At 44.1% G+C, this 19,821-nt stretch overlaps 1 protein-coding gene across 9 annotated transcripts in view; it reads left to right on the forward strand.

The window, feature by feature from the left end:
* Window positions 1-19,050, forward strand: part of cep131 (centrosomal protein 131) — a 132,418-nt gene extending 113,368 nt beyond the window's left edge. For 8 of the 9 annotated variants that reach the window (XM_080209463.1, XM_080209462.1, XM_080209467.1 and 5 more), the window contains 5 exons: window positions 3,807-3,949; window positions 10,608-10,785; window positions 14,573-14,769; window positions 16,197-16,257; window positions 18,586-19,050. In XM_080209463.1, the coding sequence (XP_080065589.1) occupies window positions 3,807-3,949; window positions 10,608-10,785; window positions 14,573-14,769; window positions 16,197-16,257; window positions 18,586-18,657 (651 nt within the window). In that variant the 3' untranslated portion in view covers window positions 18,658-19,050. Of the gene's footprint in view, window positions 1-3,806; window positions 3,950-10,607; window positions 10,786-14,572; window positions 14,770-16,196; window positions 16,258-18,585 lie in introns of those variants that run through there. The other variant, XR_013889174.1, reaches the window with a different exon arrangement.
* Window positions 19,051-19,821: the final 771 nt, after the last annotated feature.

Genomic DNA, 19,821 nt, shown 5'->3' on the forward strand with positions numbered 1-19,821 from the left:
CCCCTTCCCCCAACGCAGTTATACCAGTGGCAGGCTGGGCCAGTTGAGGCCCTCAGATGGGAATGGCCATTTAAGGGCCTCATCCTGTCAGGGTTGGCATTTAACCAATGATGGGTGAGGCCCATGCTAGATTACCAGCACGCCAGATTTCCCTGAGCCCATCGAAGGAAACCCTAAAAGTATAATACCCCCTCCCAGGTTGTACTTCACCATAGCCTCTGACAACCCAGCCCAAACCACCCCCCTCTTGCCAATCCCATGACACTGTCCAGGCTCCGATCTATCTTGGCTTGTCTCCTCATTGCCTGAGTGAAGCCCCCGCACTGGTTGGCATTCCCACTACTGGCCTCTGATTGACCAGCTTTCTAGGGCGAGACTTCCTGTCCCTGGGGGTGGTGAACATCCTGCCTCCAGCCAGCCTATTAATGGCCACCTTGCTTTTAAATAACAGCAGAAGCACTGTCCTTCTTTTGTGTGGGCTCTCTCCCCTTTCCTGGACATGAGTGTTGAGGAGCAAGGTACCTCAGATAATTCAGCCCAGTGTACGTTAATTCAACTAGTATTGCACCTGTTTCCTGTAATATACTTGGTCAGAGAAATGGCTTTGTAAAGAACAATTAAATATTGCATTAGTTGGATATGTAAAACTTGCAGTTTGGGATATCAAAACCAATTTGAAATAGAATCATAGAATCCTCCAGTGCTGAAAAGGCATTCGTCCCATCGAGTCTGCAGCGACTCTCTGATAGAGTTTCTCACCCGAAGTGAAAATGGCCATTTAAGGTCCTCCTCCTGCCAGTGACGGCATTTAACCAGTGGCACCCCTATCCCCATAACCCCACACATTTACTATGGCTAATCCATCTAATCTACTCATCTGAGGACACTAAGGGTTAATTTAGCATGGCTAACCCATCTAATCTTCACATCTTGAAAACTGTGGGAGGAAAGAGGAGCACCCAGAGGAAACCTACGCAGACACGAGAAAGTGCGAACTCCACACAGATAGTGACCCAAGGCCAGAATTGAACCTGGGGTTCCTGGCGCTGTGAGACAGCAGTGCTAACCACTGTGCCTGGGTTAACTTAACTGGTAACATTAGATCATGCAGAGCAGCACTGGTAGAGAATATTTAAAAGGATTTTGATTGAATTGAAACATAGCTAACAAAGTTGAAAAACAAGAAAGATAAGTAGACAGGGCATGATAACAGTTAGGTTGAAGAAATATATACTGTAGGCATATAATTAAACTAGCAGACCAAGACTTCAAAAAGGACATGGACATGATAATAGCCATGACATTTTCAATGTCTAAAGAATGTAATTCAGCAATTAGAGAATAGTCTACAGAAGTAGTTCCAAAGGTTTAAGTGTAATTGGTATGTGCAGTTTGGACGCCAGTCTGAACAAAAACCATATGCTGAAGGAAAAAGATCAATAAACTGATTCTAAGGGTAGAGGAGGTGGCATATGAGAAAATTAGAGGCTTGAATGAGAGAATTGGTAAGGGGAGACCTTATTGAAGTAGATAAAATATGAATTAGTGTTGACAAGGTGGCCTAGATTACTAAGTAAAATAGAAAAGTAAACTGAAGTGTGTTAATAAACATTTCCAACTTCAGAAATATCAGCAAGTAATGAAACTGACTCTGAATAAAGTAGTAAGTTGCAATAAATACCAGTTCTTCACTCTCATATTAATCTGAGGGCTGGGTTTTGTTATGTTAGGTGGTAAAGACAAACTAGCCTGATCGAATTCAATATTCGGATTAAGTTTGCGTAGGGAATATTTGTATACCTTGTCTTTTTGTGTAAGCACTAAAACTACGTGTATTGAAACAGAAATCTTAATGTGGAGCCATAAGTTTAAACTGCTTTTGGTTGTGGAGGGAAACTTAGTTAAAGTGGTTAAAATCATAAAATAGTAACAGCATAGAAGAAGACCATTTGGTCCATCATGCTATCCACTCACTGCATATAAAAGTTTAGTTTTGTATCGCCATTGTGCCTTTTTGCCCTAAACTGATGTCATCTGGTTCTTGCCTCGTCTGCGAATGAAAACTGTTTCTCCTCATCTCCTCTGTCCAGACCCCTTTACTTTTTGACACCTCTAGCCAGTCTCCTCTCAATCTTCTCCTTAAGGAGAACAGCCCCAGCTTTGCCAATTTATCCACGTGACTGAAGTCCTTCAATCCCGGAACTATTCTCATGAATCTTTTCTGGACCCTCTCTAATCCTTCCCAAATTGTTGTGCCCAGAATTGGACATACTGTTCCTGCCATGGCTACACTGGTATTTTGTAATGGTTCACCGTCGCTTCCTTGTTTTTGCACGTTCTGCCTCTTATAAAGCCTAAGATTGTGTATGCTTTATTAACTGCTCTCTGAGCCTACTCTGCCGTTTTCATCATGGTCCCCCCCAGATCCCTCTGCCCTGCATCCCCTTTAGAGTTGCGTGCAAACATACAAAGGTGTAGGCCATTCAGCCCCTCGAGCCTGCTTCACCATTCAATAACATCATGGCTGATCTGATTGTACCCTCAACTTCACATTCCCATGTTATATTGCCTCTCCATGTTCTTCCTGCCAAAATGTATTACTTCATACTTCTCTGCATTAGATTTCACCTGCCAAGTGTTTGTCTATTCCTCCAACCTGCCCGTATCCTCATGAGTTCTACCACTATCCTCTTCACAATTCACCATATTTTCATGTTTAGTCATCTTCAAATTTTGAACTTGTGCCCTGCACAAGTCTAAGTCATGAATTAATACACTAATGTACATTAATATAGACCATAAAAAGGAGTGGCTCTAATAACAGCCTCTGAAGATATCTGGGGTCCCCACCATCTGAAAATTCAATAAGGAACTTGTTCCCCTCGACCCCAGCCCTCTTTTCAGTAGCCAAATCCAGGCAACCATCAACTCCAGCAAGCCCAATGATATTTTATATTCTAATGAGCGATGATTGGCTAAAGGTGGGGCGTCTGCCCATCACGGATGGAAGCCTGTCTTGGAGAGTTTGTGGCCAATTAGATTGGCTGGAACGTCTCTGGTCATTCCAGGAACAGTGCGGCAGTGGACATTTGCGGTACTGCAGTTGGCTGCCCAGAACTACATGACGGGAACCAGAGGACAGGCAAGTGGCAGGAGTCAAGAGGGATGGGGATAGAAGGTAGGGAGGGCTTGAGGAGTTGGTGAGAGGGAAGATTTAGATGTCAGGGGATAGGTCCAGGGGAGGGAGGCCCTGGGCTCACAGAGCCCTAAGGGGAAGACGCCCCCTGTCAGGGTCTTCTGACAGAGGTATTCCCCCATCCAAGAGCAAACTTAGTTGAATTTTGGGTTTTGTGCAATGTAGCATCCACTTGCTGGCCTACATATTGAGTCTGGGTGGGAAAAATGGCCTTTAAGTAGCAAATTAAGGGCCTTAATTGGGGCACTGGAGGGCTTGGTGTTCATCAGCCTGCTTGACCCAGTGCAATGCATAATGTAATTTTACAACCCACTCCTTCCTCAGAACCCACTGGGTAAGGGCAAAATTTGGGCCCTGTTTTCATGCCTTCCTCCGTTCTGAAAAACAACCATTCGCCAGCCACTGTTATGTTTCTTGTCACTCAGCCAGCTTCATATCCCTGTAGCCACTGACCCGTCTTTGACGAGTGGTCCATTATGCGGCCCTTTGGTTTGGCAGCGTAATATCTTCCAGGACAAGTTGATAGAGTGAATCTGCAGAGTTGGAATTGCAAAAATCAGGCTTCTCATGGTTCCTTGCCTGGGGTTAAATAATTTTCCTTCCTGTGCAGGAGGCATGGTTACTGACCCGTGAACGAGGATTAAAAGAAGAGGTACGCAAAGGACGAGACAAGGAGATTGAGCTTGTTATTCAGCGCCTGGAAGAAGAAGTCCGAATTTCTAAGCAAGAGTGTGAGAGGGTAGCTGAAAATACGTGAGAACAATTTCCAAATTTCTTTTTTTTTGCAAGAATTTATATCCTGTGAGAAGGTCATTGTCCTCTACGTTAGTAAGCTGAAACTATTTTTTGAGAAGGCACGTACCAAAAGTAGATTTATAACATTGGGAGACTTTAAAGTCTGAATGCTAAGATTGAAAAGAATCTAACTGCCCTTTTCAGCTTGTTTGATGGATGCAAAAATTGTGATCTGGCAAATTAGGTTTACTGTATATCGTGGAGACAGATTGACTAACTGGAATGATTATTTATGGTTGCATTAACTGAGATGTGGCTGAAACAAGGCTCAGGTTATCAAGTCATAGAATCATAGAACCCCTACCGTGCAGAAGGAGGCCATTCAGGTCATTGAGTCTGCACCAACAACAATCCCACCCAGGCCCTATCCTCGTAACCCCATGTATTTACTCAGCTAATCCCCCTGACATTAAGGAGCAATTTAACATGGCTAATTCACCTAACCCACACATCTTTGGACTATGGGAGGAAACCCACACAGACACTTGGAGAATGTGCAAACTCCACACCGTCACCCGAGGCTGGAATTGAACCCAGGTCCCTGGTGCTGTGAAGCAGCAGTGCTAACCACCGTGCCACCTGCTGCCCATAAATTATTCCGGTATGGTTGAGAAGGGAAAAGAGTGGTGAGGCGGGAGTATTGGCGAAGGTTGATATTACAGTACTAAATAGGATGAATGTACCAAATGGTTCTCGGACTGAATCCACTTAGTTTAAGTTAAGGAACAGAAGAGTGTTGCCAATTACAGAGATTGGTCAACTTGGTTTGTTTCCATTTGAGTGTTGGAGGCTGAGACACAACTTGATCGGAATTTACAAAATTATGAGAGGCATGATGGAATGGATAGTCAGAATCTTATTCCGAGGGTAGAAACGTCAATTACCGGGGATATAGGCTTAAGGTAAAAGAGTGAAAGTTTATAGGAGATGTGAGAGGTAACAGAATGGTAATTACATAAGAACATAAGAAGTAGGAGCAGGAGTAGGCCATCTAGCCTCTCAAGCCTGCTCCCCGATTCAGTAAGATCAGTTCCACTTACCTGCCCACTCCCCATAATGCTTAATTCCCTTATTGGTTAAAAATCTAACATATCTGTGTCTTAAACACATTTAACGAGGTAGCCTCTACTGCTTCATTGGGCAGAGAATTCCAAAGATTCATTACGCTCTGGGAGAAGAAGTTCCTCAACTCTGTTCTAAATTGACTCCCCCATATTTTGAGGCTATGCCCCCTAGTTCTTGTTTCCATTGTAAGTGGAAATAACCTTGCTGCTTCTACCCTGTCTAGCCCCTTCATTATCTTATATGTCTCTATAAGATCTCCCCTCAACCTTCTAAGCTCCAATGAGTACAGGCCCAGTCTACGCAATCTCTCCTTATAAGCTAACCCCCTCATCTCCGGAATCAACCTGGTGAACCTTCTCTGCACCACCTCCAAAGCTAATATATCCTTTCTTAAATAAGGGGACCAAAATTGTACTCTAGGTATGGCCTCACCAGTACCTTGTACAGTTGCAGCACGACTTCCCTGCTTTTATACAAGTGCCTAGAAGTATCTTGATGGATACATGACTAGGCAGATAATAGAACCATAGAATCCCTTCAGTGCAGAAGGAGGCCATTTGGCCCATTGAGTCTGCACTGACCACAATCCCACCCAGGCCCCTATTCCTAAACCCCATATATTTACCCTGCTAATCCCCCAACACTAGAGTCAATTTAGCATGGCCAGTCAACCTAACCCACGCATCTTAGGACTGTGGGAGGAAACTGAAGCACTCGGAAGAAATCCACGCAGACACAGGGAGAAAGTGCAGACTCCACACAGACAGTGACCCAAGGCCAGAATTGAACCCAGGTCCCTGGCGCTGGATGAAGCAACAATGCCAACCACTGTGTCATCCAGAATTTAGCATGGCCGATTCACCTAACCAGCATGTCTTTTGGGCTGTGGGAGGAAATTGGAGCACCCAGAGGAAACCCACGCAGATATGGGGAGGATGTGCAAACTCCCACAGACAGTGACCCAAGCCGGGAATTGAATCCAGGTCTCTAGTGCTGTGAGGCAGCAGTGCTAACCACTGTGACACCCATAATTGACACTGTAAGTGATAATGAATACGGATCTTGTAGCAGCAAAAGTTCTTCAGTTTAGACAGGCATCATGTGTCAATGAGAGCTTGATGGGCTGAAGGGCCTATTCCTGTGCTGTACTGTTCTTTGTTTCTTCTTTGTTCTATTACTGGAAGTTCTTTTCATCAAGCTCAAAAATGTGAGAAGGATCCAGATGAGTAGATTTACTGGCTACTTTCACAGACGTGTGGTGAAAAATTTCCCTAATGTAGGCTGTGAAAACATAGCGCCAGGGGTGGAAAACGAGAGAAATATGTGCTGTCCAGGGAAACTTTCCCATTCAATCTGTCTCCAGCCCAGCAGGGTTAAGAAGTAGTGTTGGTTCTGACTCTCTGAAAAGCAGAATGACATGAGGGGTAAAGTAATGATTGGATAGAGACCAGAAATTATCAAAAGTAAAAATCCTCAACGAGAGAAGAGTTAATTTCGGTCCTTTCAGAAAGGGCCCGTGCGCTGGATAGATTAGAAAGAGCGCAAGTACAGCAGGGTAAAACTGTGCTGGAGAAATGAAAAGCATTCATGGAAACTCTCCCTCAAATTTAGGCATGTTCTTCCACAGGGAAAAGATAAAACATCAAAGGCCTAAATATCAAAGAAAATAAAAATTCCAGTAAGACAGAAAAAGGAGACTTATAGTAAACCTCAATGATTCAGTTAACAATCAGAGAGATTACTAAAATTACAGAAGGGAATTAAAAAGGTTCTTTCATAGAATCCCTAAAGTGAAGAAGGAGGCCATTCAGCCCATTGAGTCTGTACTGACTCTCTGACAGAATATCTTACCCAGAGCCTTTTCCCCAAGCCTATTCACCTAACCCTACACATTTACCATGGGCTAATCCCCCTAACCTACACATCTTGGGACACTAAGGGACAATACAGTATGGCCAACCCACCTTTCATGATATAGAGACAGATTAAGAGAAAATGTTAGCAGGCATCATTAAATTGAAACCAAAAGAGAAAATGCTGGAAGATCTCAGCAGGTCTGGCAGCATCTATAAGGAGAGAAAAGAGCTGATGTTTCGAGTCCAGATGACCCTTTGTCAAAGCTAAATTAAATTGAAACCTGAAACATTTTCCAAATACATAGGTTCAAAATGTCCTTGGCTCACCCATCACACTATCAAGGACTCTAAAGGAATCTCGCATGTAGAGGCCTGGTCATGTTTAAGGCACTAAATTAATGTTTAACCTCTCTCTTCACAAAGAACACAGATGTTTTAAAGGTTACACTGAAAGTGGAGAGGAAATTAAGGACAGGACTTCAATAATAAGCAACCTTAATTTGGACAGAGCAACATTTTATAGGGAGTAACATTATAAAGTTTGCAGATAAACCAAAATCTGGCAGCCTACTAGATAGTGATGGGGATAGATATAGACTTCAAGATGGTCAATAGAATGATGAATAAGTAGGAACATGGCAGCTGGAGTTGAGTGCGATAGGGTGAGAGAATAATATGGAAATGGTAGCGTTCTGAAAGTATAGGTGAACAGAGAAACTTAGGTGTCTGGCTGCATAAATCTTCAGGCCACTTGAAACACTGGTCAAAAAAACATTTGGGTTTTTGGACTTATAAATAGCTACATAGATTTTTTAGAAAATTCTTGGGATGTGGGCATCACTGGCTGGGCCAGCATTTATTGCCCAACGCTAATTACCCTTAAACTGCATAGCTTGCTAGGCCATTGCAGAGGGCAGTTAAGAGCAGACTGGAGTCTGGAGTCAGATGTAGGCCAGACAAGGTAAAGACGGCAGATTCCCTTCCCTAAAAGACATCAGTGAACCAGATACGTTTTCACAGTAATTTATAGTTTGATGGTCACCATTACTGAAACTAGGAATGAGAGTTTCTGGCCTTCCCGCTATGTGTTTCTTGTGAATGGGGCAGCACGCCACTGACCGAAGATCCCGCGCTGTCAATGGGATTCCCCATTGAACCCACCCCAAACTTGGGGATGCACTGTAGGTGTGGGACTGGAAGATCTCGCTGGAGCGAATGGCTGGAAAGTTCCGGTATCGCTTTCAACTCCAGAGTTTTAAATGAATTAATTGAACTTAAATTCCACCAGCTGCTTTGGTGCGACTTGAATCTCAATCCCAACATATTAGCCTGGGCATCTGATTTACTAGTACAGTGACATTACTGCCACATCACCTTCATACCAAAAAGCAAAGAAACTGTGCTGGAAATGTATAAATTGCTGGTTAAGCCTTGCGTGGAGTGTTGTGGATAATTCTGGGCAGCGCACTTCAGAAAAGATGTAGAGGTCTCAAGAAAACTTAGAGAGGAGTTAATCAGGACGTTATCAAGGATGAGGAATCTCAATTCAGAGAGAGGCTGTAAAGCGTTCTCCTTGGAACAGAAAAGGTTCACGGTAACCAACGAGAGGTTGTCAAGATGAAAATCATAAAAGTAGTGCATTAATCATCAGAAGTCATACATTCCAGATCAATCGCACAAGATCTAGACAGGAGATGAGAAAGTTTGTTTGTTTATTTATTTATTATAGTCAGAAATAGGCTTACATTAACACTGCAATGAAGTTATTGTGAAAAACCCCTAGTCACCACACTCCAACACCTGTTCAGGTACACTGAGAGAGAATTTAGCATCGCCAATGCACCTAACCAGCACATCTTTTGGAGTGTGGGAGGAAACTGGACCACCTGGAGGAAACCCATGCAGACACAGGGAAAATATGCAGACTCCACACACAGTGATCCAAACCAGGAATCGAACCCAGGTCCCTGGCGCTGTGAGGCAGCAGTGCTCACCACTACGCAACCATGAGAAATGTTTCACTCTGCAATTTGTTGGGATCCAGATGTTCTACCTGGGAAGGCAATGGCAACTGATTTGATAAGTGGTTTTAAAAGCGAGTGAGGAATTTGCTGGGTTATGTAGAAAAAGTGGGGGTGTGAACCTCAGCCAAACCTCTTTTCAAAGAGCCAGCAGAGACTTGAAGGGTTGAATGGCCTCTGTCTGCGCTGCAAGTTTCTATGATTCTAACTGCAGGGAACTGAGCACTTCTTTTCTGTTATTTATGTCTCGTCGGAAAAAGTAGATAAGTAGATACCCTTGCCAATATCTGAGCTTTCTGAACAAAAGCACCTGACAATGTAAGAAATATGAGCAAGACTAAGCCATGTGGCCCCTCGAGCCTGTTCTGCCATTCAATAAGATCATGGCTTATCTGGTCTTGGCCACAACTCCATCACTTTGCTGTCTGTCCCCTTATAATCCTCAACTTCTCCCATGTTCGTAAGTCTGCCAATCTTAGCCTTGGGTAGAGTCGATTTAGTATCCACAGCTCTCTGGGGTACAGAATTCCAAAAGATGAACACAAATCAAGCTAGTGCACCCCCTTTCACTAATGCGTGTATATCCATCCGTAGGTAAGGAGACCAAAATGTGCAGAACTCCAGAATTGTGGTTCACCAATGCCTGTTATAACTCCAGAATTGTGGTTCACCAATGCCTGTTATAACTCCAGAATTGTGGTTCACCAATGCCTGTTGTAGCAAACTTTTCTATTTTTATATTACATTCCCTGTATAATAACAGATAACATTTAAAAATAAGTGAGTTTATTTATTAGTCACAAATAGGCTTACATTAACACTGTAATGAAGTTATTGTGAGAATCCCCTAGTCGCCACACTCTGGCGCCCGTTTGTGTACACTGAGGGAGAATTTAGCAAGGCCAATGCACCTAATCTGCATATCTTTGGACTGTGGGAGGAAACCGGAGCACCTGGAGGAAACCCACGCAGACACAGGGAGAATGTGCAAACTCCACTGACAGTGACCCAAGCTGGGAATTGAACCCGGGTCCTTAGTGCTGTGAGGCAGCAGTGCTAACCAATGTGCCACTGTGCTGCTCCCTATTTTGTTAGCCTTCCAAATAACTTGCTGCACCAATTTGATCCACAACTTCTCCACCCCCCCCCCACAAAGGGGTCTGAGTTGCTGTGGCAACAGACACTTTTACATGCATGTTGTAGCAATGGTAGAGGGTCACGTTACAGCCATCATGTGGCTGACCAGGAATATCTTTCACTCTCAATACTTGCCATAAATGTCTGTTGGAAAGATTTTGCAGGTTGACACTCAGTATTTGGCTGCATTATGAATGTACCTTCCTTGACTATCAAGCCCTGGAGCAGGGCATGAACCCAGAGCTTCAGGTTCAGAGGCAGATACTCTACCCATTGCCTCATAGGACCTCTCCTGTCCCTTAACATGGACAAAATCTGAAGTACTTAACCTAAGGGTGTGATTGCCTCATGGATCACTGTGTCCAGGTAACCTCCTCCCTCCCTTGCTGTATCCAAAACTACACTGGAACCATAGAATAATCCTAGAAACATCTGGATCATTGCGCACACAAGTTGGGGGTAACAGATGGTTTTGCTATTGCAGTAAACCAGATGAAATGTGACTGCCAGCCAATATGTTAAATTAACCTTCTGCAGGATTAAGCATGTTCGACACAAATATGAAGCTGAGTTGAGGGAGCTGGAGCGCTCCGAACGCAATCTGCAGGAAAGATGCAATGACCTTAAGGCACGGCTGATGGATGCGGAAGGGGAGACTATCCGATTCAAGGGATTACTCCGATATAAAGAACAAGAAATAGAAGATATAAGAAAGGTAACACTGACACTTCATTTTGATTGGTGTTTGCCATGTCATTCATACTTTACAGGCAGGATTTTCCACCTGCCCCAAACCGTAAAATCCTGACCCACATCCACGGTCCGTTCTTTGTCCGCTATGGCAAGTGGAACGGGAAAGTTCGCCCCTACGCCTGAAGACCGTAACCTATTTTGTGCCAACTCTAAGCGGCATGCTGTAACATAATGCCCGCAAGGCTGGGCAATTCACTTCCACATTTAGGGTAAAGCTATCATTGGCTTTTGGAAGGAAAGAGTTGGCTTGAGTTCCCATTCATCATTGATGTCAGTGGTTATTAATAGTGAAATGATGTTTGTGAAAATGCTGACCCTTAACAAACACAGCCCTGAAATTCCTGGGGCGGATTTCAGGTTGGGAGCTAGCCAGTCTTCGTCCCTGTAGGAAATCTCAAATGATTCAATTATTTTTATAATGCTTCATAAAACCTTTTTGGCAAATTGCCCCGTTGCTGTGATTAGAAAGTAAATACAGAATCTGTAGAAAAACAGATGGTTTGTGAGAGATTCATTTTCAACATTATTGTCTACAATAAAAAGAGAAGTATTAAAATAGTACAATTTACATAAACAGTACACCAAAAATTTCCTTATTACTGCTCCACTCTGTGGTTTGACCACCTGAATCCTCAGTGGACTGTTCGGGTTGGTGGGGAGAGAGGAGGTTAACTTGAGAATGGTTGGATTTGTTTTAACAAAGCAATTGAAACCAGTTGAGGAAAGAAGGTGTCTTTCCCATTTTCCTCTCTCTCACTCTGAGCCCAGCAGCACTTTGAGATCTCTCCCCCTTTCCCTCCCCTGAAGGGGTAGCTAGGACCCCAGTTATTGTCAGCTGAAAAAGCCAGAATCTCGAACAAGTGTAGTAATCCCTTGATACTCTATTAAAGCATCAATTTGGATCACGTGGTCAGGTCTCTGGTATGTGGGTTGAAACTTTTGAATTAGAGGCAGGAGTGCGACCAAAGCTGACACTGAAGTAAGTTCAAGGACAGTTAATCCCTAAAAGTGCATGGAAGCCATCTTCTCAAATTTAATACTCGGTGCAGCAAGTACTAAATTACATGTCACGGCTAGGTTCCATCTGCCAAGACCCTGTCCATTCAAGGCTCTCTCGGTTGAGTTGCTGGGCAGAACTTTCCCCCAAAAATCTAAGTGTCAGAATGGTGCGACTAATGGAATGATCTGTGCCAGTCTCTCAGGCGTGCTCCACGCTGCAATTGTCCCACACTGTCACTTTTTTGGAAAATAGGGAGCCGTTCGCACCAGTACTGGAGGGGAGGGACCTAAACACACCGGTGAGCCCAGCTTCACAGCGCTCGGGCGCCATTCCATGAGGGTGTCCCAATCTCTCAGTATATTGGGAGATCCCTCCTCAGGCCTCACAGTTATTGGAGTCCATCATTGACAAAATGTTCTTCCACCCCTTCCTCAACACGGAGCGACCACATCGGGGCGTCAAAGCCTTCCCGATGGCTCCCCCTGCCTGATCCCTGATATACCCGCTTCTCCCCCCCGCCCCCTTCCGTCAGAACCTCTGACATGCTCCACCCCTACGTGACCAACCCCGCCCCCCTCACCCCCCACCCTGGTTATAGCTGCCCCATACCTATGGCTCTACCCTGGCACACTGGAGGTGCCCAAATGCCACAGCCATGGTGTCCAGTGGGCACTGCCTGGCCACGTTCCTGACCACCCTGGAGTTTACATGGTCTCCAGATCCCCTGGCATGACCATTGCACCAGGTCTCCACTAATGGAAACCAGTACTGATTCCCACGTTCTTGCATTGCGCCCAAAGGCTGGAAGATCACGTCTGTGGTGGGTAAAATGTTAGAATCTGTCATTAAGGAGGAAATTGCAAGGCATCTTGAAGGGAATTGCTTGATAGAGCAGACGCAGCACGGTTTCATTAAAGGGAAGTCGTGTCTGACAAATTTACTGGAGTTCTATGAGGATGTGTCTAGGGCGGTGGATAGAGGAGAGCTGGTGGATGTGGTCTTTCTAGATTTTCAGAAGGCGTTTGACAAACTACCTCACAAGAGGTTATTGCAGAAGGTCGGGGGACATGGAGTTGGGGGTAGGGTGTTAGCGTGGATAGAGGATTGGTTGTCAAATAGGAGGCAGAGAGTGGGGGTCAACGGGTGCTATTCGGATTGGCGGATGGTGACTAGTGGAGTGCCCCAGGGGCCGGTGCTGGGGCCTCAGCTCTTTACCATTTATATAGATGATCTGGAAGAGGGAACCGAGTGTAGGGTGTCGAAATTTGCTGATGACACCAAGATTGGGGGAAAGGCAAATTGTGCGGAGGGTGTGGAGAGTCTGCAGAAGGATCTAGATAGGCTGGGCGAATGGGCCAGGAAATGGCAAATGGAATTTAATGTTGGCAAGTGTGAGGTGGTCCACTTTGGTAGGAAAAATGGTAGGAAGGACTATTACTTACGAGGTGAAAAACTGCAGCAGGCGACGGTGCAGAGGGACCTCGGGGTCCTTGTGCATGAGTCGCAAAAACCCAGCTTGCAGGTGCAGCAGGTGGTCAGGAAGGCGAATGGGATGCTGGCCTTCATAGCGAGGGGGATTGAATATAAAAGTAGGGAGGTCTTGCTACAGCTGTATAGGGCATTGGTGAGGCCGCAGCTGGAGTACTGTGTGCAGTTTTGGGCGCCGCACCTGCGCAAAGATATTTTGGCCTTGGAGGGAGTGCAGAGGAGGTTTACTAGGCTGATACCGGAGTTGAGGGGGTTGAGCTATGAGGAGAGGCTGAATAAACTGGGCTTGTACTCGTTAGAGTTTAGAAGAATGAGGGGAGATCTCATTGAGACTTATAAGATGATGAATGGGATGGATAGGATAGAGGTGGAGAGACTCTTCCCGCTCAAAAAAGACAGTAGGACTAGGGGGCACAGCCTCAAGATAAAAGGGGGGCGGTTTAGAACGGAGTTGAGGAGGAACTTCTTCACTCAAAGGGTGGTGAATCTCTGGAATTCTCTGCCCGTTGAAGTGGTGGAGGCTGCCTCGCTAAATATTTTTAAGACGTGGGTTGATGGGTTTTTGATAAGAGAGGGGATTAAGGGTTATGGGGAGAAAGCGGGAAAGTGGAACTGAGCAGCGACAGATCAGCCATGATCTTATTGAATGGCGGGGCAGGCTCGAAGGGCTGGATGGCCTACTCCTGCTCCTATTTCTTATGTTCTTATGTTCTTAAGATTCCATGTGCTGGGAGCTGAACGGGCTATGCATATTTAAATACTATTTTAAATATGCTAATCAGCCTCACTCCCTTTCTGGGTGTGATCTGGTTTATATGTTTGGAAGGGGACCAGGACGATTGCATACTGTTTGGCGCTGGGCGTGAAACAGTTTTTTAGACTCGCGGTTGATTCTCTGGGGTTGGTGCGATCTGTGCCAGACGCAGCAAGGTGGGAAAATCATCCCTGCTGTCTTTGCAATGCTTTTTGTTTCATTCTCATGCTCGGAAGCACTTTGCGAGTGGCGATTGGTGTCGAGTGAGCCTCCAAGAACTGGCACCGATGTCCTTTTTTTGTTTCTTCAGTTTCACATCCTCAGCAATTACCATGTGTGGCAAAATATGGAAGTGTCGATTTATTAGTATTGAGTGTGTATCCTCCTTTGTAAAAATAAAAAAGCAGTATTGGGAGACTTTCACTATGAATATACGAAACATAATAAAGAAGTGCCTTTGGACTATTGCTTTGTAATTTGTTGAAATTTTCTTTGTTTTGCAACCAGATCACTGACAGACTAACAGAAGAAAGAAAGAGTTTAGCAGAGGTCCTTCGGCAGGAGTTTGCAGACAGGTTGGTTAGCACTGAGGAAGAAAACAAACGGTTAAAGACAGAGATGTCTGAGATGAGAGCACGTCATCGCTTGGAAGTGGAACGAATCACTAAGGAGAAAGAAGAGGAGCTGGAGGAGGTTCATAAAAGGTGAGGTGAAATGTGTTTAGATTCGCAGGCTCTCTGAGGCTCTGACTTACCCCAGTGCCAGGCTAGTGTCTGAACATGAAGCTCTGTTCTTGCTGAATAATCCTTTGCAACGGGTAGAAGCTACACTTGCAATATCTTTGTGTCGGTATGCTAAATACATGTCTAATATCCTCCGAAGGGATAGAACTGAAAAGCAGAGAAGTTGTGGTAAACTTTTGTTGAACCCTTTGTTTGGACCACACTTGTAGCATTATACGCAGTTTTGATCTCTGCATTATTAAAAATGATGATATAGAAACATTGGAGCAGGTGGAAAAACAATTCCGGGTGATACCAGAACTGAGAGCATGTACTTAACAGGAAAATCTGAGAGGCTGTAATTTCTTTATTTTCATTCATTCATGGTACATGGGTGTCGCTGGCTGGCCAGCATTTATTGCCCATCCCCAGTTCCCCAAGGGCAGTTGAGAGTCAACACGTTACCGTGGCTCTGGAGTCACATGTAGGCCAGACTGGGTAAGGACAGCAGATTTCTGCCCCTAAAGGACATTAGTTCTTTCACTAAAAAAAGAGATGTGGGTAATCTGATTGGATCTTGAAGCCAGTGAAGGTAGACAAAAGGGGAAATGTTTTGCATCTGTGAGTGAGTCCAAAGTTAGGAGTCATAACAACAAAGCTAATAAATCAAAAAAGGAATTCAAGGGGAACTTCTTTAGCCAGAATAGTAGGGATCTAAAACCCACGACAATAGGGAGTGCAAATAGTATAGTATATAGGGCATTATAGTATGGTATAGGGAAGATAAGTTTGGTATAGGGCATAGTGGTTAACTGCCCCACAGCACCAAGGACCCGTGTTCGATTCCCGGCTTGGGTCACTGACTGTGCGGAGTCTGCGTGGATTCCCTGCGGGTGTTCCAGTTTTCTCCCACAGTCTAAAGACATGCTGATTAGGTGCATTGGCTGTGCTAAATTCTCCCTCAGTGTACCCGAACAGGTGCTGGAGTGTGGTGACTAGGAGATTTTTACAGTAATTTACTCGCAGTAAATCTACTTGTGACACTAATAAATAAACTTTAATCTTACAGACATATTTAAAGGAAAGTTTGCTGAGTGCAAAAAAGAGGAATGGTAGAAGTAGTTGGGTGATAGTGTTAGGTGAAGCAGGGTGGGAGGGAGCTCATGTTGGGAATATATACATGATACAAACCAACTTGGCCGAATGATTTATTGCTATGGTGTAGACTGAGTGTAATGCCAGATCAGTGACCAATTGGAAATGGAAAGAATAATTTCGGGGATGGAATTCTTCACCAGAACCTTTCTGCTATTCTGGATTGCAAAAGCGACCCCCCCGTGCCTCCCCCCCACCCCACCACCCCATGCATAGGAATAACCCCAGGAATTTGTTTTGTTTTTCTGTTCTAGAGTAAAAGTCGCAATAGTAAAGAAAGAAGAAGCAGTGAATAGTCTTCGAAAACAATATGAAGTGAGTGTTTACTTTTACATCTACTTTGCATTTATTCCCTCACCTCCATTTTCACAATTTGTCACCGACTACTTAAATAGGAATCTGTGACATTTGGTTGCATTTGTGTCTGTTAAATTATTGTAACTATTACATATCAACCAGTCAATGCATTTGCTGCGCTACCTTCAAATATTGAGTGACATTTCAACAGTGCAACAAACTCAATTTAAATGAATGACGACACGGTAGCACTGTTGTCTCTCAGTGCCAGGGACCCAGGTGTTGGGTGAGTGCCTGTGCGAAGTCTGCATATCCTCCCCATGTCTGCATGGGTTTCATTCAGGCACTCCAGTTTCCTCCCACAGTCCAAAGATGTGCAGGTTAGGTGGATTGGCCATGCTAAATTGCCCCTTAGTGCCCAATGGTAGGGGAATTAGCATTAGGGTTAGGGAATTAGGGGTAAGTTTGTGGGATCATGGGGATAAGGCCTGGGTGGGTTTGTTGTCTGAGATACAAGGCAGATTTGATGGGCCGAATGGCCTCCTTTTGCACTGGAGGGATTCCAGAAAAGAAAAGAATTACTTGTGATATTAATGCATTAATGTTGTATTATCTATTTTCAAATATCAATATCACCCAGAATTAATATCTCTTCCCTCCTAATTTGTCTCGATTTTCCCTATCATGGTTGAATTTCCCATTGGTTTTTGGGTCTTTATTCTGTTTGAATAGAGGAATACCACATTTAACGTTTTGGCAGTTGATCTTGATTCCATTTTTTTTTTGTAAATGCAGTGTCATCCTTGTGCAGTAATAATTATGGCCTTGGATGCTTCCTTGGGTGCTGCAGTGTTGGGATTGATTGAGTACTGGGGCTGCTGGCTTCCACTTCCCCATCCAAATAGGTATCACTGTCAAGATCTGTAGAAACAGAGGGGGGTCATTCAGGCCTGTTCCTATATTCTGCTCGGATAAATGTCACCTGTACCTCAACTGGATCTGCCAGCTGTCTTTCCATATCCCTCAATGCCAAGAAAGGTGAAAAGGTGGAACTTGAGTGGCTGGGTTGAGTGAAGATAAGTTTACAAGGGAGAAAGGAATCGAAGGATACATTGATAGGTTGGGATGGAATAAATTGAGTAGAAGGCCCAAGTAGGATGGAACTGTGACTGGCAGGTGATGTGCTGTGAATTCTATGGTAAAAGGAGTGAAACCATGATCATGCAAGTGATGAGGCCAGGCCATTGGACTTGGGGTGGGCTGTCACCTATGTTCATGGTCTGCCCAAGCTAGGGTAGAGTAAAGAACCACAGTAGCCAATGAGGTAAAACCGAGGCTTTACCTGATGCAATTTTGCAAATCCATCTCAGTCTTTTCATTAAGATTGAAGCATCAGGTCGAGTCGGGGAGGGGGTACAATGTCTCATCTTGTCAGCTTGGATCTTGTTTGTCCTTTACATGGGGGCCATGATTGGATTTCATTTGAATTGGGTTTCTTGGTTGGAATAAAAGTACTTGAAAAAGAATCCACCAATTTCGCCAAATCCACAGCCTTTTGGGGGAAGAGGGTCCTCAATTTGTGCTACCCTTTGTACAAGAAACAATCTCCAGCTTTCAATAGTAACTGGCCTAGTTCCTTGCAGGAATTTATGCTGAGATGAATCTTTAATTCACATTTGAATAACTTCCCTTAACTTGCAAGAATGCACAGCGTATCGGTAGGTGGTGCGGTTAGTTGCAGACATGTATATTTGGAAAAAATCAGTGAGATATATAATTGATAAAATATATTAAAACAATGTATATCTTTGACTTTGCAGAGGGCATTGAGAGCAAAGTTTAGCATATAAAGGTGTCATGCCCTTAACATGCATTAAACATTCATTCAAAGTTAACCCTAGTGTTAGTGGGTGGCGCAGTGGTTAGCACTGCTGCCTCATAGCACCAGCGACCCAGGTTCGATTCCTGGCTTGAGTCACTGTCTGTGTGGAATTTGCATGTTCTCCCCGTGTCTGTGTGGGTTTCCTCCAGATGCTCCGGTTTCCTCCCACAGTCCAAAGATGTGTAGGTTAGGTTGATTGGCCATGCTAAATTGCCCCTTAGTGTCAGGGAGATTAGCAGAGTGAATATGTGGACTTATGGGGTTAGAGGCTGGATGGAATTGTGGTCGGTGCAGACTCGATGGGCCGAATGGGCTCCTTCTCCTGCACTGTACGAACTCTAGTATTATCTAAATACTACAAATATAATTCTGCGGTTCCTGAATGTTGCCGTTGATTCCCTTCATTAAGTATCACCACTTTGAAAACAATACTTGTCAATCCTTGTGTATTTTTCTCTGTGCAGGCAGCACTTAAACGAGCAGATCATCTTGAAGCCCTCCTTGAACAACAAAGAAAACAACTCCTGGGCAAATGAATGTTTAGACTGGTATAACAGAGACCACACTGCGCCCGTAGACACCATAAGCATCACACTGGGAGTAGTTACAACATCGAGTTGCAGACTTGAAGTGCAGAAGTGTGATCCATTTGCGCAAAGGCCAACAGAATAACATTAATTTAATGTTTGTTTTTGATCAATAATCTCACTGTGGTTCAAACTGTCCAAATTGAACATTTTAGCTGAACAGTCTTTTTAAACAAAAATGTTTTTTTATTTTTCTACATTAAGTACTGTAATATTTTCCCAGATTGCAGTCCTTGTTTTGTATGTTAGCTGTAATGTGTAGCATGATGGAATTTATAAAATGTTTCAATTAGTTTCATTATTGCAAAGCATCTCTTGTAATTAAATGACTCATTTCTTCAATTCATTTGGACTCTGTGTTTTCACCCAGAAAGAATCAAAAAAATTCAGCACCAAACTCAGCTGAAGATCTGATAAGTAATGACCAACATTGTTTTCCCCCACAACATAAAGGTTATTAAACAAGTGACATGCAAATCCTCCCTATTTTAACTTAGGAGTGCCATGTTTTAGAAACTTAGAAGATAGGAGCAGGAGGAGGCCATTTGGACCTTCGAGCCTGCTCCATCATTCATTACGATCATGGCTGATCATTCAACTCAATAGCCTAATTCTGCTTTCTCCCTATAACCTTCGATCCAATTCTCCCTGAGTGCTCTATCCAGCTGCCTCTTGAATACATTCAATGTTTTAGCATCAACTACTTCCTGAGGTAATGAATTCCACAGGCTCACACTCTTTGGGTGAAGAAATGTCTCCTCACCTCTGGCCTAAATGGTCTACCCTGAGTCCTCAGATTGTGGCCTCCTGGGTCTGAGGGCAGCAGCAGTACTACAGTGCAAGGTGATACACCACAACTTCAAGGTCACCAGTTGATTGATATATTGAGCATCAGACATGTAACACATTCTGCAACAGGCATAGCAGCGAATTATACAAACCACTGAATTGGCCCAAACTGCACTCTGTCAATGAACCCTCAACATACATGGGGCTGCCTTCTTGATCCACAGTAAGAAGTCTCACAACATCAGATTAAAGTCCAATAGGTTTATTTGGTAGCAAAAGCCACTTGCTTTTGGAGCGCCGCTCCTTCGTTAGGTAAGTGGGAAT

This window comes from Carcharhinus amblyrhynchos, chromosome 21 (assembly GCF_965287045.1).
Source record: "Carcharhinus amblyrhynchos chromosome 21, sCarAmb.v2.hapA, whole genome shotgun sequence".
NCBI lineage: Eukaryota > Metazoa > Chordata > Chondrichthyes > Carcharhiniformes > Carcharhinidae > Carcharhinus > Carcharhinus amblyrhynchos.